Genomic DNA, 23,511 nt, shown 5'->3' with positions numbered 1-23,511 from the left:
GAGTTACTACTCCAGCCGCAAATGCCAGAGTCACCATCCCTCAAACAGTCACAATATGCAGGTCAAATTCAATAATAGGTACTAGTTTTATAGTATTTTTAATATAGTTTTTATTAGAATTTTTAGTATTTTTAATTACTTTAATTAGTTTTTGTTCATTTTTAGTTATGTTTTTGTTCAAAGCTTCCTTGAGACATAATTCACTTGATTTTGAGGAAATTTATAGGATTTTGATACAGAAAAGAGCGAAGTAAAGCAAAACTTTCAAAGTCTGGCACACCTTGGCTGTGCAGCCCAGCACGCTCGTGTAAGATTCAGAAAAAATCAATTTGGAGATTTAGAGCCTAGCACGTCCTAGCCGTGCTATCTGGCACGCCCGTGCCACAGAATGATATAGATTTAAGGGCGTGCTCACCTAAGCATGGCCCGTGTTGCATCAATCTTGGTAACTGAGAGCCTAGCACGCCCTAGCCGTGCAGATCAGTACGCCCGTGCCACAAATTTGTCTCAGAACGTGCGGACGAACACGGCTCGTGCTGTGATCACCTTAGAACTAAGGCTTCAACACGCTCAGCCCATGCCCCACAGCACGCCCGTGCTGAAGATCAAGTTTTGCTTTGGGTCGAAAACGTTAGCCCAGTCCCTACCACTTGCATGGGCCCATATGAGATATTTTTCTGACGTGCCAATCAAGTTTAAATCTTATTTAGATGCATGGGAAAGTCCTAATTGAGAAGAAATTAAAAGTCTAAACAGTCTCCTATCTCCAAAAGATTCGCTAATTAATAAAGACTCTATTTCCTAAACGAAGTCGGAGTTTTCCCCAAAAAGTCTATATAAAGAGAGAATCCATTCATTGTATATTCCATCATTTGTTCTATTGTTTTCTCTCTCTCTTCAACACTTCAAGTGCTCAAGATTTGTGTAAAGATTCAAAGAAGCAGTCAACATTATTTGTTGACTAGTTTTTATCTCTAAACTCTTAATCTTGCTTTTACTTTTCATTATTCATATTGATTATGTAATTATTTTCAAGCTTAATTAAGTTTCATTTAATTACTATGTCGAACTAAATTCTCATATTAGGGATTTGATGTAGCTTAATTTATTCTCCAATTTATAATATTAGATTTGTTTTTCTTTGTTCAAAGTATAATTTATTATTGAACTTAATGTTTCCAAGCAGAGTTTCTCCCCTGGATTGATTTATTTCATTAATCACTATCGGGAGAAGAGTTTTTGATATGAAAAAGATAATAAATTACATGAGAATAATAACTCGATGTGGAAGCTATAAGGTTTGACTCATGGGAGTTTTCATAGGTTAACAACCTTAGATTATGAATTTATAAAGAAACCATAAAACTTAATGATTTAATTCGTGTTTTAATCGCGCTATTGGAAAATAGGTAATTAGACTGAGTTAAAATAGCTATATGGTTTGACTCGTGGGGGTTTTCATAAGTTAACAACCTTAGATTATAAATTCATAAACAAACCATTAAACTTAAATTGTTAAATTCGTGTTTTGATCGCGCTATTGGAAGATAGGTAATTAGACTGAATTAAAATAGCTAACAATACATCGAAAGAGCTTATTAGTGATTTTAGGATTATTTTCCCTACTTGAACAATTAAAATTGATTATCAAACTAATAAAATAAATTGGATAGAATTAAGTGAAATCATAATCCCGAGTAGTTTTTAATTCTTGATTTCTTTTTATCAAAAATTGCCTTACTTAATTTCTTTTTATTCTCTTTTATTTGTTGAAGTTAATTTTTTAAAATAATTCCCTTTATTACAGTTTAAATAATAGTAGGTTAACATAATTTTGGTACTTCGTATATAATTCGAACGATACTCTACTCATTTTTTATTACTTGTCATGATTTTGTATACTTGCGAAAAATCACTGTCAATAATAAATTGGTAATGAATAAAGTATCGTGCTTTGAAATGAAATAAAAAAACAATAAAAACCCAAAAAATAAAAAAGTATCGTGCAAAGAGATACAAATAATTCAAGGAGCACTATTATATTGAAAAACTATAACTTGTGTTTGGATTTAAAAATTCAGCTAAATTTTAGGTAGTTTATAATTTAAGCTATTCAAATAAAGTGTTTTATGATAGATAGATAGTTATAGTTATATATAAATAAGGTTCATTAATTTAAATCATTTAATATGAATAATTTATACTAAATTATTAATTAAAATATTTAAATTGTCCAATCACAATACAGAAAAATAAAAAAATTTAAAAATTTCTAGAAAAAAGAAAAATAAGATGCTCAACAATGAAAACGTCTTAACTTTCTCTTTATTTTAGTTTTCATATATATATATATATATATATATATATATATATATATATATATATATATATATATATAATTGAATTATTTTTAATTGTTATTTTTTCACTTTTGCTTCTTTGCCTCACTTACTTAAAGGCATTGTAAATTCAGACATATTGGACTCTCCATATATAAGATATAAATAACTTTCTCCAAAAAAAAAAAAAAAAATTGAATTATTTCAGTTTGATTCCAAAATTTATTGGACACTAACCGAATAAATCAATTACTCTCCTGTAACAATAAAAACATTATTAATAAATCATCTTTAATTCTATTCATCTTTTAAGTATCCTTTTTTGTGTTGTTATTTACAGAGCAAAGATTATTTAATGCCAGAGCATATTTTATTGTTTGGACAAAATTAACCTTGTTAGTTTATCATATTATTAAGAAGGCTGAAAACATTTTTTTTTTCTAGATGTTTTTGTTTATCTATGAATTTTGTTATTTAAGAATTTAAAATTTATTTTTATTTTTTAAAATTTTAACTATTTCTATTTCATATGAAATGAATTTGAGTTAGGGAGTTTATTAATAGTTACATGTGGTGGTTTTCTGGGTATTCTATCCACCCAATTCATGAAGAGTAAGTTTAGGTATTAGTTAAATAAATTTATCAAAATATGAATATTAAAATTATAAATGATGATTCAAAAAGAATTTTAAACAGATATAGAGTTTACAAGGAACACCGTGCACGTGCAAGATCCACATGGTTGGTGTAATAAGTGTATAATTTTACCAAAATTCATAATTTTATCGCACAATAAATCGTTTGTAAAATTTGAAGTCTCACAGATTTTTTTGCAAGAAGTCACGAGTGAATTTAATATATTTCGCCTCATTTTGTTATATAAAAAGGACTCTACTATTCGGGTCACGATGAGCGTGGCTCATTGATATCAAATAGACTAATCTAACCCTTAATAAATTTGGAGGGATATAATGGTAGGAAAAAGATTTAATTTTTGAATGAAATTATGTTCATTAATGCATTTTGTCATAGCCAATGATTGACATTCACTTTTTTTCTTAATTAATTATACATGTTAATCATGAATTTCCATTGTGTGAAGAGAATTTTCATTTCATCTTGTGAAATAAATTGTTACAAGCCTATTTATACTTAGAACTATTTATACTCCTCCTCAAGTTCGTATGAAAGATATTATATGTGCCCAACTTACCTATTAAGTTGTGAAATATTTTACTACTTATAGTTTTTTAGTAAAGATATCCGTCGGTTGATTATTAGAAGTTGCATGAATAAACTTCAAAACACCTTGAATGATTTTCTTTTTTATGAAGTGTCTATCGATCTCTATGTACTTTGTTATATCATGTTGAATTAAATTCTGAGTAATGCTAATAGTAGTCTTGTTATCATAAGATAAGATTGAGGCTTCAGACTCTAAAAGCTTCAATTTTTCCATTAACTTCTTAAGCCATAACAATTCATAAGCTCCTAGGGCCATAACTTAAGGCTGAGCAAATGGTCTGTTCAATTCAAATGAACTGAACTGAAGTCACAAAATATAAATTAAGTTTTTTTATATTAAATGAATCAAACAACGGATCAGTATATTTTTATCGGTTTTTATCATTTGGGGTCGGTTCTAAGCCCAACCGCCGCATATTTGTGTAACCGAATTGAACAATCAGTAAATTTGATTCAAACTGAACGAACTGACCAACCAAATCTCTCTTTGACATCAAACCGAATCGAACCGAAATGAGTCGATTTGATTTTTGGTTCGATCCGTCATTTTGCTCACCCCTGCCATAACTCTACATTCAGCTCTTGCACTTGAATGAGCTACTACATTCTACAGTAAGTAATTATGTATCTGATTTTGAGTGAAGAAACAAATGAGAGATGAGACAAATATAATGAATGAAAAGGGTAAATTTGGCTCTACCATTAACGAAATTCGCTATAAAAATAACATCATTTTTTTTAAAAGATATAATATTAATTCGCTCTGGAAACAACAACATATTTTTTCGTTGGAGATATAGTTCAGATATTTTTCTAGCAGTTATAAACCTTTTTTTTTCCTTGATTTAATAAAGCGACCTGTCGCATGGATTTGGTTAATTTTTTTTTTTTTTTTATATTTCATTGTTTTTTTATTTTTTTTCATTGGCTATAGCGAGAGATTTTGTTTTCTTTTAATAAATTTTTAGTTATTTCTTTGTCATAATTTTCTTATTTGTGATTGGTTATAAAATTTGTTGATGTTATATGATTTGCTATCAATTTACCGCACTATGAAATTTACTTTATTCTTAAACATAAATATATTAAGAAAGACACTCTTTTATTAACATATTTTAATAACTCATGAAAATTATGAATAAATATATAAAAAAAAAAGATATTCTTTTAATTTATATTCATATTGAGACATTCCTTTGTGCATAGTAAAATTTTATTTTAAGCTACTACTAGAGGAAGTATCTTTTAAAAAAAGACTTACATTCACATTTAGCTACAACATATTTAAATAACTCATACAAATCATGGATAATATATATAAAGAGGAGTCACTTTTTTAATTTATATTCATATCGAGACACCCATTTATTAAGAGTAATTTAATTTTCAACAGTCAGTTAGGGGAAATATCTTCTGGACAACACTTGCATACACCTTCTTTCGGCAGGCAAATAGATATAATGTTGAATATCACAATTTGGTATAGTACGAAGCTCTGCAACATTAGTATTCATATTAAAACAATGATAACATATTTAAAATACATAATCAATGGTAACATGCAATAAGTAATTATGTACCTCGATGATTAAGACGAGCTGCTTCGATGGGCACAATTGGAGACAATACAAGAGCACATATCAAGAGACTCGTCAAAATGGTTTTAATAGAATTAGTTGTCATGCTTAATTTTAACCTAAAGGATGATTTTATGGGATGTGTATTTATGGATCATATATTATTAGGCAAGAAAGGGGGTAAATTTTTGTAAGTACTCACCCTAATCCATTTAAACCAGATTTGAGTATTAATTATATTATGGAGTGTAATATAAATAGTAAGTGATTTACTAGAAAACCTAATGAGAGAGGATTTTTTTTTTTTTTTTATACGGCAATATATCACAACTAATTAGAGTCTTTATCGGTAAACCATTAAATATATCTCAAACTTTACATCTTGTAATAATTTCACCATAAATCCAACTTAATCTCTCATGTACCTCAATTGAAATTTTTTGTGAATTATACCCGGCAAAATTAGTGAACAAAATATATTAAATATCTACAACTTATACTTGAGTAACTTAACTCAAAAAATGAGTTGGGTAAATTATATAAAAAATGGGTTGGCTAAATTATATAAACTGCCTCAAACTTGGCGATTGTAATAATTGCTCTCCAAAATGAATTTAATCACTGAGATACTTCAATTTTAACTTTTTATCACGGCTTTATCTCGAATTTAAATTATAGCAAATATATATAATTACTTCATAAATTCAACTAAGGGTTGCATTCAATTACAATTTCACCTTAGATTCAAATTTTATGTTATTTTAATAGAATAAACCCTAAATTACTAGAAAAGAAGTAATCAATAAGAGATGAATTCGAAATAAAACAAATTATGGCAAATATACTACCATAAATTAATTAAACTCTAAATTCAAAATTTCATCTTATTTTGATGTGTAAACCCTAGATTACCCGAGAAAACATGTACCACAAAAGCAACCTTACACCTCCAAACATCAAAATTTCATCTCATTTATGCTTCTAACATTTGTGTGTGTATATGTATATATAAATATATATATTTATATATATACATATATATTTTTAATATCTATATTAAGGAATGAAAAGACGTATTGATATACACAGCTAATAAATTACTTGCATGAATTTTTTTTTTAATTTTTCATTTATACTTTTAACATTTGTCATTCTATATTCCAGTATATTGTTAAGTAGCAAATTGTGCTATTTACACTTGGTTTCCATATAAGATTAACTACTGATCTTCTTTTCTATATCATATAGATTACTCTTTTTTTAGCGATATCACATATGACAATACTAGTTTTATTTTTCTGTCGTGTCAGCTTCTGAAACATTTATCAGATGCCTCAGTTTTATCAAATAGATTATATATAAAAAAAAAAAATGTAGAAGGATTTTAGGCTTAGACCAATTTCATTGAGCAATCGCCCTCTAGAATTTAGGAGTAAAATACCCAAGAAAAAAGATCTAGTGCTTAAGTCAATCTCGTTTGAAACAATCACTCCCTAAAACCTCAGAATCAAATATCCGCAATTAATTTCACCAAGAGTAATTGCATGCCCTGCTCTTATATAAATCCCTTTTAGGGTTCTATCAAATCCTAGTACTCAGCGAATGCTAAAAAAGATAAACAATTTTAGTGTTTGTCACAAATTTTCTCATTTGTGATTGGTTATAAAATTTATTGATATTATATGATTTGATATCAATTTTCCATAATATGAAATTTACTTTATTTTCAAATAAAAATATATTAAGAAAAACACTCTTCTATTAACATATTTAAATAGCTCGTACAAATTATGGATATATATACAAAGAAAGACACTCTTTTAAAATTTTTTTTTTCTATGTCGAGACACTGCTTTATTCATAGTAATTTAATTTTTAACAACTGCTGAAGTAATATCATTTAGACAACACTTGCATTCAGCTTTGGGCGTGCAACGGAGATGGTAGCGAATATCACAATTTGGTAGTAAGGAGAGTCTCCGTGCACCCACAATCAGAAGGTTTACAAGGACCACACTGTGCACGTGCAAGATCCACATGGTTAATTGTTTTTTCGACGGACTTAATTTTTCTTCTAAATCATAAAAAGTAGTTTCTATTAACTAGTTTTTCTAAGAGCTCCCGTTGTATAAAATTTAAAAAATATTTTTTCAAGAAGATATTTTCAGAAAAAAAAAAAAAAGGAATCTAAGTAGTACATAGTAGTATAATGTATACTACTTGGTTATGGTTCTTCAATTTTATTTGAAACTTTTTAATTGCCATTTTTTTATTTACTTGAACTTTCAGAATTGAATTAACTGTACTCTAAAATAATTTTAATCCTCAACCATTCACATGGACCTTTCTGTTAGAATTGCATTCTAATTTCAATACGGTAAAAATTAGACAATAAAAAAATAATATCCGTAAGCTTCACACCTATAGTTAGAGTTAACCAACTGAAAGAAATGGCTAGCATCTAAATTAGACATATGAAAGCTGGACGAGTATTTCAAGGTATTTGTTTCGAGAATGGTTAGCACCAAAATTAGACCGATGAGAGTGAAACAAGGTTTTCATGATATCTGATCGTTATATGGGGATATAGAGTAGTTATAAACAGATTTGAAACGAGTATGCACAGTGAATTATCTATTCATGGGTACCTACTCGTTATTATTAAAAGATGTGATTTAAATAAATTCAGATTTAAATTGTTTAAAATTTATAAATATCCTACCTGTTTGAAGAGCACTTTAAATAAATTTAAAGCGGATATAAACAGTAAAATTTTAAACGAATTTGGATAAAGATATTTTAATAATTATTTAAATAAATTTTATAATGAATACGCATAATAAAAATACAAATGGACTCAAAATTTGCGGGTGTCCCCGAGCTCCATCCATACGGATGAACCACACCTGCAAATAGTGATATTAGGAAAATGATGAGCCTTCGGCAGTTGGTAAATGAAATCAATAAGAATCATCAAGCAATTTACACGTCCTAGAATCAATTAGTGTAACTAAAACATTAAGGAGAAAAGGAGATATCACCTGATCAAGCACCAAAAATATAACTTCAGCTTTCAAATTTCAATATGGCCTTACCAAGCATTTCAATGTAGATGATTTTATTAATCAGAAGTCTGTTAATATTATTCTTCTCATTTATTAATAACTTTAAACAACCCCTTTATTTGAACCCAGATTTGTATTACAAAGGAACCTGTGTGTGTATTAGTTTAGCAAGAATGAAAGACATAGAGAGTTTTTTTTTTTTGGGCAAGCTCTTTGGATAAATGGCTAAAAATTGAGTGGCTGTCCCTTTGCCGTTCATACGCTGCCTCTCGAAGATCTCCAATTATTTTACCAAAACACAGGAACGCAATGTCCCTAATACCATCAATTTTCCTCCCTGTTATTAGCACAATCAATGGCCAGTGTCGCGCTTACTCTCTCTAGCTCGTCTCTCATCAAACCCACTTCAAAATTCACTTTCTTTAGCACCGAAATTATTAGTGGAGCTCAAAAGCCATCAACTTTCTCTATGGCTGCAGCTACTGGTTCTACAGCCACGACTGCCAAGGTCGCCCCAGCCGTGATCGTTGGCGGTGGACGGGTAGGCAGTGCTCTGCAAGGAATGGGTAATGGTCAAGATTTACTGGTGAAGAGAGGAGAGCCCGTGCCTCTTGATTTTGAGGGTCCTATTCTTGTCTGTACAAGAAATGATGATCTTGAGGCAGTTCTTGAAGCTACTCCAAAGCCCAGATGGAACGGTACAAATTTTCAGATTATTTTCACCACTACTTATTTTATTGAAATTTTGCTTGTCATTTGAAATTATTTGAGTTGAAGTTTCTGTATTTGGTTCCTTTGCTTAAGTGGATATTGACAATCTAGCAGATTTGGTGTTTTTCCAGAACGGGATGCTGGAGCCGTGGCTTGAAAGTAAAGGTCTAGGAGATGCAGACCAAGTGCTTGCTTATTTTGCTGTGTCGAAGCTTGGAGAGCCTCCAATTGATGGAAAAACTGATACCAATCCTGAAGGATTAACTGCAGCATATGGAAAATGGGCATCTGCTGTGGCTGCAAGGTTACATGCTGGAGGACTCTCTTGCAAGGTAAGAGAAGATAATTCTTTAATTCTATTACATTTATTGTGTTGAAAGTTGAAACTATTTGGAGGGCATTCTTTTGCTTAACACGTTCTATTTTGTATTTGGGGGGAAGGGAGTTGGCCTGCAATCGCAGCTTGTTATATATGATGAACTTAGAGCTTGGGCTGAATTTTAGTTGTTGTGGTTTTGGATCTTTTGAGGCATTTAGAAAGTTTAGCTTTGAATTAAATGCGTGATCCATTGTTGCATTGTCTCTCAAATCTTTATACCATGATATTCAGTCAACTTTATTTCTTTTTAAATGTAAATCAGGTCCTTGACAAGCTTGCTTTTCAGAAGCAAATGTTAGAAAAGCTCATTTGGATTTCAGCATTCATGCTTGTTGGTGCTCGTCATCAAGGGGCAACTGTTGGTACTGTGGAGAAGGAATATCGCTCTGAGGTAAATATTGTTGTTCACAGTGATGTATTTGGAAGCATCAGATTTCATTACTGCTTGTCTTTTGCATAATGCTCTGCATTCAAGTAGAATTGGTATTCTATGTTTCAAACTTCCTCTTTCAGGTTCTACATACGTATCTAATGACCACCTCATGTTTGTGAACTCCATGTGGCAATTGAGTGCTCCTTTTATTTGAGTTTTTCCTTGCTCAATCTCATGTACTTTTTCCTATCATTTTTTTTTGAATGTCAAATATGTTTAGGCAACACCAACTAACAAAACTGACTGAGATTGAGATTTCTGGTTTCAGGCGTCTAGTCTTATTGCGGAGCTTGCATCAGCAGCAGCCGCAGAAAAAGGTTTAGAGTTTGAAGAATCCATTGAGGAAAGATTATGTGCTTATTCGAGAGCTGTTGCTCATTTCCCAACAGCTGTTAAAGAGGTAAACATCTTTTATAGCTTAGGTCCTTTGTCATATATGGATTGCTATGGTGCCTGTTAAATAGCTATCCTGTTTAATGGCTTGTAGTTCAAGTGGAGGAACGGCTGGTTCTATTCTCTATCTCAGAAAGCACTTGCTCAAGGGAAACCTGATCCTTGTCCTCTACATACAGCTTGGCTTAAGGAGTTAAAAGTTATCTAAGTTAGTAATTTTTGTTTTTTATTTTTGGATTATGAATTGAAATAAATAATGATTTTCGGATATCATCAGTAATTCCTTTATTATATATAATATAAAATTCAACAATTACCATTACAAACATCAATAAATTAAGCAAGATATCAAAAAATATTAAGCAAGTAAAATCACACATTCAAAAATTTTTTTAAAAAATTAAAAAAAAAAAAGAAGAAAACATAGGATTCATGTGTTACTTGGTTACTTGATCTGAGGAATTTAACAAGCTCAAGTAATCTGCATCTTAGCAGGACAAACGTGGGGTGTGAACCTGATAACAACATGCTGCCTCTACCCAAGTATTTCATTGGCTATGGGAAATGTGGGAACTATATCCACAGGCACCTGAAAAACAAAGGAAAGGACAACAATGAGGAAACCCTAAGCATACATAATTAAGCTTTTGCAAACTGCTGTATTGAAATGTGGAAACATGAAATTATAATTTTTTTTCTTTGTAGTTTGCAGCAACGTCGTCGTCTTCTTCTTCTGAGTCTATACAAAAATTGTATTCACTTTGCAACTAATGCAATAAAAATAGATATTTATTAGTAAGAGTTCAACCACAGTACTTGTCGAAACTCTTTTCTTCGACCCTACAAGCAAAATCTCATCCATTTGGTGGCATGGCCTTTGTCAAAGGACTAATTATTGAATTAATATTTTAAAACATTGAATTAACATTTTAAAAAAATGTCAAGCGCCAAAAATCTGTATGCATTTCGAAAGTAAATTTCCATCCCCTTAGATGTGCAGTTTTTATCAGGCACAAGACAATCATATAAAGTATGAAGTAGCAATGATTCATATAGACTACTTGAAATAATATAAACATGCTGATAAATTGCCTTAATTATTGGCAATCTAGTTCTCATCAGATGCACAGATATGCATGCACTGGCAAGCAACAGAATTTTACTGCTCGTACCTGAATGCTCTCTAATTTGTGCAAGGCAAATTTTAATGGATCTGTCATTTTACAGTATTTCTGAAGCAGCAAGCTTGCAGCTTCTTTGTCGGCTTTTGCTTGTATGGTTAGTATCTCCCTACAAAGGCTTTCAACTGCCTCTTCAATCTTTCAAATGAAAACAGAACTTATGGTATTTGGTATTTTAGAGAGAGAAAACCATTAATAAGACAAGTTGGAAAAACTAAACCTTAGAAAAATTAACAGAGAATGTTTCATCTGGGTGCAAAATCAAGGCTTCTTTCTCAAATAACCAGTTGAATTGCATTGCTTTTCCTTTTCTGACAATATTCAGTATAGAATGATCAATGAAATTGACATCATTGATTAAGGAAGGATGAACGATTGCTTACCCATGAGCTTCCTCTAAACCAAACCGAACTGAGCGAAAGCATTCCGCAAGAAAAGAAACATACATAGACTTTACCAAGCTCTTTGGAAGCAAATCCTGGACTCAGTAAACACAAAGATACGAATAGATAGAAAGACAGACATAAAGATAGACAGATTGACATACAGAGAGAGAGAGAGCTCATAAATAGTCACTGACCTTGTTGATTAAAAACTTGAGTGCCCAAAGGCCAACTATATCAGCTTTTGCTTCCTCCAAAGCAGAGTGGAGTTCTTGCAGCTCCTGTATCGAAGGATAGAAAGGAAAACATGAAAAATACAGGTGATGTCAATTTCCTAATGCAATAATTGACAAAAATTTCCCTGCTATTTCAAGTTGGAAGTACAGTTACATTGCCTTCTCATCTTGAAATGTCAAACAGGTAACTAAGTGGACAAAGTTCAACTAATACACTAGCTAGAAAATGATGAAAATTTTCATGTGATTTCTCTCTGCAACTCAGCAGAAATGTGGTGATATGGAATTTAGTTTTATGATTGAAGGTTGCGAAATGAAGTGTAAATAATCTAAAACCTATTAAAACCACAATTGATTGAGAGGTAGCATAAAGTCGCGCAACTAACCTTTCTCACTGTAGACTTTTGACCATTGGGAAGTGTTATCGTATGAGGGCCAATACCATGGCAGCATTCATGGCAGATAGCGTGTGTAAAGAAAGATTCAAAATCTACAAGTTGCTTTTGTTCCTTCCCAACACACGCGTCAGCTATAGGCCGAAGAATATGCTCAAACCTGGTAGGAAGGTCATGTCCAACATTTAGAAAACTTCATATACCAATGATAAAAATTATGAAAAAGCATTAAGAAAAATAAGGCGTAAAGATAATATCATAAAATACAATTAATGAAATAGTACTTGGCCTCTGAAACATTCTTAAGCATGACCATTGAAGTTCCTCGTTCTTTTACCATTCGCTCATCATTGGGTAAACTAAAAGCAACAGTCTGAGGGCCCTTCACATCCTGCTTAAACATAAACCCACTAGCCTTAGTTTCTTCCCCCGATGAAGGATTGAATTACTGTGGAATTATAGCTATCAACTACATGCACTTCATTAGCACATAAGTGGAAATACATGAGAACAAGATTTTGATGGCTTTTATAGAGGAGATTCAAAATTATATGATTCCAGCATATGGGCACAGCCCACTAACACCACCTCCCTCCACCCAACAATCACTTTGTGAAATAATATGGAACTTGTACTTCCAAAATATAATTCCTTTCAGCTCACCCCTGCATTATAGATAAGTTGGATTACACGAATTGGAGCTGCAATGATATCTTTTGATTTGTAAGCACCGTCCATTGGAAGATTTGCTTCCAAAACCTTAAAAACATATTCAATCAGAAAGTGACATGTCAGTTACGATGAAAGGTTCCGACTGAAAGGGGGGAAAAATGAAGGAAAATAGCAGGAGAGATGCTACAAATTGGGCTGCAGACCACTAAGTACCTGCAAATTATCTCCAAAGAGTTTAAGTTGAGCTGTTGCCTGGTTATCTCGGAGTCCAATGAATGCTTCAAATGTAGCCTACAATAAAGATAATGGAACTCATGAACAATGTGTGACAACTAAGGAAGATTAATAACAGTAACAGGAATACACAGTTACAAAATTTTACAATGGAAATTTTAAATTTCATGAAATTATGTCTGAACACAAAATTTAAGACCTGGTAATTAAAAATAACAAGTTGGCCTAAAACCAAACAGCAAAGGAAAAAATTTCCATGTTTCCGTAAGAAAAAGATGAAGAAAATAAACATAAAATGTTAAAGTCTTGTATCTAATTCCCTAAGCTTTTTGTAAAACTTATGGCCAACGAAATTTTATGTTCTAATGAATCTTTTGCAAACACTATTGATGCTTCACATGGTTTGCGAGGGTGATAAAGATTTGTAAATTTAAAAGTGAAAAACTATGAAGATAATGCTAAAAAACTAAGAGGAAATTAGTTAAGATGTAAAGGCAAGTGCAAGATAGAAATTTAAGAATAGGCAAACAATTCAGTTCCATGGACTATGAGGGACAGCAGTCCAAAGCATAAGTCATGGAATATCGCTTAAGTAGGACAAACTTCATAAACAAGTGCAGATAGTTCATGAAGTGTGTAAGCAAATATTAATTTGTAGTCAATAAAATGAAATTTAAAGGTTGCAGGTGTCTCCTTTTTCTCGTTACCATCCCATAGTTAAGAAAGGAACACATTTTATCAGTCTAAAAGTTTCTTTTCTTTTGCACAAATAGAACTATTAGACTTTGAGATATTGAGCTTACTACTTCATTAACAGTAGTTATTCCTCATTCTTGACGTTCCACATAGCAATATATCTCGCATTCAATCAGGGGCAACTTGAGGGAGAAAGATTAAAGTAGGCGTATGATATGGAAAATTTTAGGATTTTCATTCAGTAGACCCAATAAAATTGTTTTCAAAATAAATAAATTAGGATCAATTTATCTATCGACTTAAAATAGGTAAAACTGTTTAATTTGGATATTTTGCAGCCTTATACAGTAACTAAAATCACTTCAAAAAATTTATTTATAAGCATTTTAAATTCTATATTTTAGTCAATTCCTAATTGTTCAAAATACCCTATGAATTTAATTTCTCTTATTCGAATTTCATTAATTATTTTTTCATGAATTCAATTAAATTGTAAATGATTTTTTGAATTAATGACCTCATTGAGAATAATTTCTAGCTCTGCCACTTCATTTGCTATTTATTATAGCAAATCCTAAAGATTTGTCATTTGGACTTAGAAAACTTGTCCAAGTGGTGATATGTCCGATAAATAAATCATAAGTATTCTAAACTGGAAGCACTTGAAGATGAAAATTATCACATATGTTGTGCAACATAGCAAAGTTCACGTATGAACTTAATTCAATCCTACATCTGAGGTCATTAAAGTAGAAGAAAAGAGGCATATGCCATACATAAACATTACCTTGTATCCAAATAGTGCATCTTCATATGTCTCATATGGACCTATAGTTACATCCAGCTCAGTATCCTACAAAAGCAAAACAGATATAAATGCAGATGACTTTGATGTGACTGCTAAAAGGCTTAAGCACCTGTTGGGATAACATAAAAGGAAAACTCACACCTCACAGGGTCTAAACTTGAGAAAAAAAATTCTCGTTGAACCTACAAATGTTTATTCATGCTTTCCTTTAAAGCCTACTAATTTTACTTTTTGTCTGCTAAAGGTTACACAAATTCATCAAAATGTCAGCCTAATATAATACAAATTAGTGGAGAATTGTAATTCTTTCTGAGATTTGATAAACAAATGCTATATTGTAAGAGATGAGACGGACACCAAGAAACATAATAAAACTCACTGGACAGCTTAAATCACAAACTTGTTGCAGTTTATAAATGAGTCCTTTCCTCCATTTAGCTTTTTAAGAGCTGAAATTTCTTTTAGATCTTGGTTATATTGAATCTTTCTGTACCACCTCATTCTATATCATGTTTTAAACAAGCCAAACACAATAATGATAAAAAGTTGAAACTGAGAAGGAAATCCATTGACTGCAGCTTTGACAGATTAAAAGACATTTTAGCCCCATGCTAGAACTTATTTGAGACCTTCTCATAAATTTTTGGCATTTCACAATCAAAGCTTGTGAATGAAAAATACTTGAAAGAAGGGGTGTCTGGCTGCAAGCCACAGAAACTGTTATAAAAATGTGTCAGTGGTCAATGCACAAAAAAGAAAAAGAAAATGATTAAATTAAAAGGGATTGTCTGTTCCACACGAGGTCTTTCCACCGTGTACTGAACCAAATATCAAAATATAGGTATGATTTTCAGGAATGCTAAAAGAATAAAAGGGTTCTTACCAATTCCATCCATGCTATATCTGAGTCATAATAGTCATTTGAAAGGAATGCATCAGCTTTGCTATGTAGTAACCTCTTCAAACTACATGGCGCAAGAAAGATTTAGTGAAAATCTGATAGTGCAACAAAATTCAGGATGATGTGTAATAAATGAGCTGTTGAGAACACAAATCTGGCAAACGTTATACCTAGGTGAGCTAGCCACATCCCCAGCTTCATGTAGTAGTTCAGCAGCTTTTGTGATCAGAGAATTATACTCTTTTGAGTATGGAATACTAAGTAGACCATGACCACCCGTGAAATGACCTGTGCCATCAAATATATGATTTGACAAACAAGAGTCTGAACCAAGTTCATTGTGTCTTTTGATAACAGTGAAAAAACCCGTTGCATCATGTTCCTCATCATCTGTTAGAGTGTCCTTCCATGATTCAAATTCCTATAACAAAAGAAATTTATTGATCTCAATAATGGATCTGAAAATAAGAAAGTATAAAATTGTGACTGCTGCAGTAAACCAATGGCAGGTCACTTGTACATGATGTGGATCTTATTTTAAGATTCTATTTGAAAGTGTATGATGAGCATTCCTTACTAACCATTTTATCCATGTCTGGAGGATAAAAATTTGCACCAGGTGGTTTTTGCATGGGACATGCTACTTTATATTCCAGACCCTTCCATCCACTTACTGGTTTCATAGCTTCAGGAAGCAACTTTATGGCTGAATCTGCTGTCGTCAGAAAAGCCTTATTCTCATCAAGACAGGACCTGTTGATAGAGAATAGATTATAATTTATGGATATTTTGTTTCAAAGTTTATACTAGTTGTCATCAAATGAAAGATTCACAGATGAGATGTGAAATCTGTCAACTGCATAGGATGCTTGGTTTAAGAATTCAGAGCATTAACAATATTTGGCGAGTAATCAGTCACTTTCTCTGTCAAAAGACATCACATGAAAAAGTGATCAAAGAAAAAACAGGAATGAAAAGTCATAGACATCCTCTTCTTCTTTATCCCTTATCTCCGATTCTTCCTGAATAATATCTCTCATACTACAATGCGTAGACAGATATGGCTGCAGTGCATTACTTCATTATTTTTGTCCTCTCATTTTGTTCAGTTCCTTAGGAGGACGATATAATACCCCCCATTTGCAATATATTCCTTCTTCCTTAATGACCTTTTCTTTCAGAATAATCAAAGTAATAGTAATACACCTTCTATATTTTTGGGAGGTACAAACTTACACCATCCAGTGCATTGTCATTGTTTAACACAACTATTGGCACATATATTGCGAATGATTTAATTGGAATTAACATTTATAATAAACAAAGGATGTGGTTTAGACTTCATTAAAAGATGAAAGATGGTTTTGCAACTAGTCTTTCCTCAGATATGCACGCGTTCACGTCGACAGAGAAGGAACATTTCAAAGACAACATACCATGGGCCCTTATTAATGGAATAATACATCCATTTGAGTTTGTCCAGTTCTGACGTCTTAGCATGCTCTTTCAACCAATCCCTTAGAGCTGGATTGCTGTACCAAGCCTGATTAAGGAGGAAAAATGAACAAAGACACCACTAGAAATTAGTGAACACCTCAACTGTGAAAGCATGAAGAGATAGGCTCACTGCATTAACTAGTAATTGCTTTTGCAATACACTAATAAACTGGAATTCATAGTAAGGGAGAAACATGTAAGTTCAATGCAAACAGTGAATTTATACTTTTTACATAATGGATGCCAACCTTTTCATTCAGGAAATAGGAATCCAATGAAAGCAACAACTGGGACAAGGTAACCATAAAAACCAAAGATTAATGACTTCAACTTTTATCATCCGTATCCATATCAAATTATAGTCATGTTTCTTTTAAACGGCTAAGCTTTGATATGGTTGGTTGGCTTCTGTGAATTGTTGTAAGTTTTAACCAAATCTCATGACATCAAGGAATCAACTGACCAAATGGTTCCAAGGCAGTGTTTCATGGAGCTAATGGATGGTTCTAGTAAATTCCAAACCTAGGATCTTTTGTTTCTCATTTTGTTTGTACTGCTATCTCTACCTCCCTCTTTCTCCCCAATACCCACCCCCACCACCAACAACAAACAAAAAGAGAATGAAAACAGCGTTGAACACTAGGTGCCCATTTCCAAAATGTAGCCAAGTCAAGGCAATGAGATCTAGAGGATAGTATGAAGGCTGAAGAGTCTAACCTAATCTTTCTAACAATTATAACAAATAATTTTTCTCAAACAGAAAAAAGACTTTTATAAATATTCTGATCACAAGGTAATAATATCCTTTTAAAGGATATATAAGCCAACTATGTGGTGCAGCTCAAATACAGTTATACAAATACATTAAAAGCAATTTCTCAGATTCCGGCAACTTATAAAGATTGATGTGCTTATCATTAGCCATTTGTGTGCATATATGTATCCACAAATAAATTAACATAGATAAAAAACCTGCAGGTAAAAGATTTCGTCAACAATTCCTGCAGTCTTAATAAGTAAACCCAATGCCTTCCTGTCTCTATCTGATAGGCCTGTCAACTGCAGAAAGGACCTTGATTTATCAGGCATTTATATACAGAATCCAATTTTTTTTTTTTTTTTTTTTAAAAGGATATACAAACACAGTATTTTAGCACCAAAGAACATTAATGGTAAGAAGGATTCGGAAGAATAAGTTTGCAAAATTAAAAAACAAAACATTCTACTTCTCCAAAACACCTCAAATTCGAATAAATCTAAAATGAATCTGACAAAATGAGCCAAACTGATAAAGTTCCAAGAAATGCATGACATATCACCTTCAGAACTAATGACCTTCCAATTCCATTAATTTTCTAATCAATTGCAATTGTTTCACTTATGAAATGCTTAGACTGCATATACAACTTTGCTATTTTCACATCATCACTCTAGACAATTTTTGGAAAATTCTTTAATGATTACATATCTCATTTTTTGGTTTTGAAATAACCACCAAGTTCCTAAAGGATAGAATAGAACAAGTGAGCTTTTAGGCGCAAAGAAATGAATGCAACCTCTTATACTGACTGATTAATTTTTCTTCATTAAGTAATTTCTCGAAATAGATAATGTAATAGTCCCACCATATTTTGTAATCAATATTTGTCTTTTGTTAAATGAAAAACAAGCAGCGAATACTTTTTAATTATTCTCTTGCTCTTGTATTCAATAACTTCCAAAGAATGGGCATTGCAACCATGTTTTACTGTCTATTGCTCAAGTCAATTTTCTTTTTACACATCAATCACTCAAATTAAATGTATATCAACTGGCAAATATGTTACTGAAGATATTTACTATTCAATTTAACACATATTGAGCAAGACTTGCCAATTCAAACGACACACAAATCAAGAAACAATATGTAGAACCAAAATACTATATATATAGATGGGCTATGTATGACAATACGATATCGCTATCCTAAATTTGTCCCGCGTTGAGAGCTCAAAGGTTATAAGTTGAATAAATATTAAAGTTTTTTTTTCCCATTTTACCCTTCAATAAATTCACTTTTGCATGTAGTTGCATTTAGTTACATCCAGATTATAAATTTGGAGCTAATTTATTACTACATTAATAAGGGTAGAAAAAGGAAACACATAAATTATCACTACATTAATTGCATTTTCATAAAATTTGTAAAAAAAGAAATGTGATTATCTTTTTGGGACAGAGGGAATAGCAATTAAGGCATCTGAGTGATTGATGAAACTAGAAGAGAAAGTAGACAACCTCTGCATTGAGAGAAACAGGTACATATCGACGGAGCTGCTTTTGTAGAGTCAAGCTGCGTGCTACATTGTTCTCTCCATACCTTAAGCAAATTAGACAGAATCCATGGCATAAGCAGAAAATTATCAGAATTTTAAGAATTCCGTGGCAACATTCACCTGCTATTCATCTTTTATAGAATATATGCATAAACTGATAAAAGATTTTCAAAAAGAATATTTGTATGCCAGAAAAATAACAGAAGGATAGCTTTTTGCGATTGAAGCCCAGAACAGCTTATAGTTTTCAGAATAAAGTGACAGACAAAAAGGACAAATTTAACCAGCCAAATATCTTTTTGGATGCACAAAGATGAACCAAAATGATTTTTCGCTTTCATAAATTTTTTCATATGCTATAGATCTTAAGGATGTGACCAGATGCTACCCAAGAAAATCAAAGAAAATTATTTCACAGAGGCCAGATCCACACAATTTTTCCAAAAAACTTGGGAAAAATAGTCAATTTCACAGAAAAAGGTGATTTTGTCAGTTGATAAAAGATGTGATACCGAATCTATTCATGACATTTACTGTATAACATACCGTTGCTTAATTATCTCGAAGAGTTGACCGAATGGTCCATTTACATCACAGGGTAGGTAATCAGGATGTTCTTTGGCAAGTAAGCTTCTATATTCCTCATAAGAAACATATCTAACAGCAGATACTGCAGTTTCCTAACATAGAGCAAAAGCATAAGTGTGAAATCAGATCCTTACACTTTACTAGCTGGAAGCCTTAATTTTATTGTTTGATATAAATGTCAAACATCAGGCATAATATAGTTGAACAGATATACAATTACTAGAAAAATAATTAGCAAGTGGCGCAAAGTGTTCCGAAGTTCCAGATACAAAGTCCAGGCCAGGCCTTGGGTGAAAAAAGAGAGGTCACAAGGAATTGATTTTGATGCTCAGTAATGTAGAAGCAATTTCTTATAAACAGGAGAAAAAGCAGCTTTTAATACACAACTAATATTAAATTTAAGGGTAAAATTAATTCTTATAGATTTAAGTTGTAACTTCTTCAAAGTTTTCCTTCAAGTTGGAATAAGACATTAACAAGCTCAGGCCTAATAAAACTATATCAACACAAGAAGCTCTATGATAACTATGAAGGTGAACAGCATCTTGCCAGCAAAAAAATATGATGACAAGTTTTGATACAACGTTACAGCATTAGAGTGAAAACTTAATTAAGTGAAGATAGCCTCACACCATATAAAGTCACACCAAATTTTATATACAATCAATGTGTTTTCTCTAGTATCTGGACTAATTTCAATTTATATTGCCAAATGGATTCAAGTTTCAGTTGCCAATAAGCATTAACATGCTTACCTGTAGAATAAATGCCTCCAAAGGAATTGGATCTACAGTTGTTATAAGATACACATCATCAAATTCATTATTGATATATTCGCCACCTCTTAATACCCTGCGTTCAAATATAAAGTTAACAGCAATTAATGCAAACCCAAAAGAGAGGAGCACTGAACGAAAATAGTTAATGAACTAAGAAGAATAAATGTTTCAGACAATGAAAGAGGAAGAAATTGTCCAAGAATAAATGTTTCATACTATGAAAAACCAAAACTCCTCATATTAGTTTAAACAACATCAACTTGTATTACTGTTTCAAAAAAAAAAAAAAAAAAGCCGTCAGTTTGTATTACTGAAAGAATGTTCCACGAAATCAAAGTAAGGGAACTGTAAGGGCTTCACAATAATACTAATCCATGCAAATTTTTTTATGTTCTCCAACTAAAATATAGTAAAATACTATATTTTCAATCAGACTACTGAAACAGACTTTCATTGGTGGTATATAGACTTTGGGATTGTATTAATACTGCAATGTGCAACAATAATAGAAAGAAACTAGCTAAGGTAAGTTAATAGGTGAAAACCTGAAAGTGAAGGGTCATAGTCCATTTTTCAGAACAACCAATAAAAACCATTACATAAGAAATTTAGAAAAGGGTTTGATTGGAAAACCTATGTTGAGTGTAAACAAATAACAATTCAAACGCATCCTCCGGAAGGATGATGCCAAGCTCTTCATGAAGCTCCCTCCTGAAAGCATAACAATAATCAGAACAAAACAATAAATTTGAACACCAGACTGCCAAAAGGACGAGAATCCAGTAAAATTTAGATCACCTAGCAGCTTTAAGTGATGGTTCACCAGCAGATACATGGCCAGCGCTAGAGATATCCCACAGCCCACAGTCAACTCGCTTTTGCAGAAGCAACTGTTGTGTACTCTCTGCAAAAATCCAAACGTGGACTGCTCTGTGGTAATCTCCATCTCGATGAATCTGGCTCCTACATACATTGCCAAAAAAAGGTTAAAATCCTCTCAAAAGACCTACTACTTATCAGCACCACCAAAATTTAATGGTTAACGGAGCAGAAGGATTCATATACTTGTCCCAACTAGTTTGGAATTGAAGCTTAACTGTTGCATGGCTAATAATAAAAATGAAAATAGAAACGGATTTTAAATTAGGATTAATTAATTCTTTTTTTTTTTTTTTGGCATGGAAAAAACTATATATGAATTAATAATTTTTATACAATTAAGTGTATATAACTGAAATTTTTCCTCTAAAAATCAAAATTAACTATTCCCCTATTACTTTATTTAATTTTGTAGATTATTCTCTTTCTTTTTTTTTTTCTTGCTTCATTTTTATATCGTGTTTTGAACTCTAAATAAAATTAAAAAGAAATTTTTCTTAGAAAACAGATATAAGATAATAAAAACTTAAAAAACACACACATATATATATATATATATATATATATATATATATATATATATATATATATATATTCAGGTCGTATATGCACTAAAATAGTTTCTTAGTGTGCATGATGAATTGAATGATTATTTATCTTTGATGGTAAAATGGTCTATTTTGACATTTTGGCCAACTAAATTCACTTGATTATAATTTTTTTTTAATAGTTCACTAAAGTTGAACATAAAAATAAAAATAAAATATAAAATATAATTAGCTCAAACAAATAATAGGCTTGCCTGGGTTTGATAACGCCGGTTTTCTGACCGGTTTTAGTGAGAACGTCGAGGTGCTCTTTCTGTTCCAATGGAGCAGTTTCCTTCATTTCTTCTCTAAACTATTTCTCCTTCTCTAGTTAGAGAAATACATATGTGTATATATATAGCCCAACTTTTCTGTCAACCATGGTCTTTTTTTTTTTTTAATTTAGCTTCTAGTTGGCACGCAAGTTACAATATTATAATATTTGAATGCCTGCTTTCACTGATATTTTAAAAATCCCAATTACATTATCGAACTAATTTCTTTCATTACCAATAGAAGAATAATTTAAATTATGTATACAAACAATAGAAAAATTTTAATAAGACGAACGTAAAACCTTATACAAAATAAACTTCAGAGTGGAGTTATTGATCAGTTGATCTTTGGTAATTTAGAAAGCTATTACCAATATATTAAACGAGGTAATAAACGACTTCGATTCCTATAACATAAAAGTGATAATAGAGGTTTGATTATTAAGAGAGCTAAAGAACCCTTGAATTTTTCTGCCTGAGAGGAAATTAGTTCCAGAAAAAAGTAATTTAAAAAGCTCAGATAATTTAATTCTTAATACAATGACATTTATTTAATTAGAACTGGCTACACGAGGAAAGCTCCAAAGATTGCCAGATACCATAGGTTTGACCTGAATAGGCAAGTCAAACATAAGGTGCGACACTCATACCATTACCAGCATACTGCCTCTACCCCAGTAATAAAAATAATAATAATAATAATAAATATTCCATATGGTTAAAGCGTAGTTGATCTCAAGTTTTTTTTTTTTTTTTTTCTCACCCAAAATGAATTTCCTGTTGAATGTTAAATTGGTTGTTGCACATCCTTTTCAGTTTACATATAGAGAGTATAGACATTCTGATCCTTCAAATTCAAATTGTTCAGTCAATATCAGGGAAACAAAGAAATTAAAAAAAGAAGAGGTTGAAGTTAAGGAGAAGAAAAGGGAAAATAAAAGAA

At 31.6% G+C, this 23,511-nt stretch overlaps 2 protein-coding genes across 4 annotated transcripts; one reads left to right on the top strand and one right to left on the bottom strand.

Moving 5' to 3' along the window:
• The first annotated feature begins 8,212 nt into the window (after nucleotides 1-8,212).
• Nucleotides 8,213-10,949, top strand: LOC105630280 (nuclear protein). 3 transcript variants are annotated; one of them, XM_012212066.4, is made up of 6 exons: nucleotides 8,213-8,924; nucleotides 9,052-9,269; nucleotides 9,579-9,707; nucleotides 10,018-10,149; nucleotides 10,237-10,350; nucleotides 10,635-10,949. In XM_012212066.4, exons 1-5 carry the CDS (start codon nucleotides 8,582-8,584, stop codon nucleotides 10,348-10,350), a joined length of 936 nt encoding a protein of 311 aa, XP_012067456.1. In that variant the 5' UTR covers nucleotides 8,213-8,581; the 3' UTR covers nucleotides 10,635-10,949. The 3 variants fall into 3 exon arrangements, with proteins under 3 accessions (XP_012067456.1, XP_012067455.1, XP_020533544.1); XM_012212065.4 differs by having other exon boundaries at nucleotides 8,216-8,924; nucleotides 10,638-10,949; XM_020677885.3 differs by having other exon boundaries at nucleotides 8,732-8,924; nucleotides 9,069-9,269; nucleotides 10,638-10,949.
• Nucleotides 10,462-23,486, bottom strand: LOC105630281 (nudix hydrolase 3). The gene is made up of 21 exons (XM_012212067.4): nucleotides 22,509-23,486; nucleotides 21,626-21,790; nucleotides 21,461-21,538; nucleotides 20,804-20,900; nucleotides 20,007-20,140; nucleotides 19,423-19,504; nucleotides 18,118-18,204; nucleotides 17,085-17,191; nucleotides 16,230-16,401; nucleotides 15,819-16,069; nucleotides 15,631-15,712; nucleotides 14,727-14,792; nucleotides 13,223-13,300; nucleotides 13,001-13,096; nucleotides 12,622-12,728; nucleotides 12,329-12,497; nucleotides 11,904-11,987; nucleotides 11,707-11,801; nucleotides 11,544-11,634; nucleotides 11,315-11,461; nucleotides 10,462-10,731 (listed from the first exon to the last, which is right to left on the bottom strand). Exons 1-21 carry the CDS (start codon nucleotides 22,592-22,594, stop codon nucleotides 10,678-10,680), a joined length of 2,328 nt encoding a protein of 775 aa, XP_012067457.3. The 5' UTR covers nucleotides 22,595-23,486; the 3' UTR covers nucleotides 10,462-10,677.
• Between the last annotated feature and the right edge of the window lie 25 nt (nucleotides 23,487-23,511).

This window comes from Jatropha curcas, chromosome 1, assembly GCF_041381405.1.
Source record: "Jatropha curcas cultivar XTBG-Jc1 chromosome 1, XTBG_Jcur_1.0, whole genome shotgun sequence".
Lineage (NCBI taxonomy): Eukaryota > Viridiplantae > Streptophyta > Magnoliopsida > Malpighiales > Euphorbiaceae > Jatropha > Jatropha curcas.
This window is presented reverse-complemented; position numbering and strand designations above follow the sequence as displayed.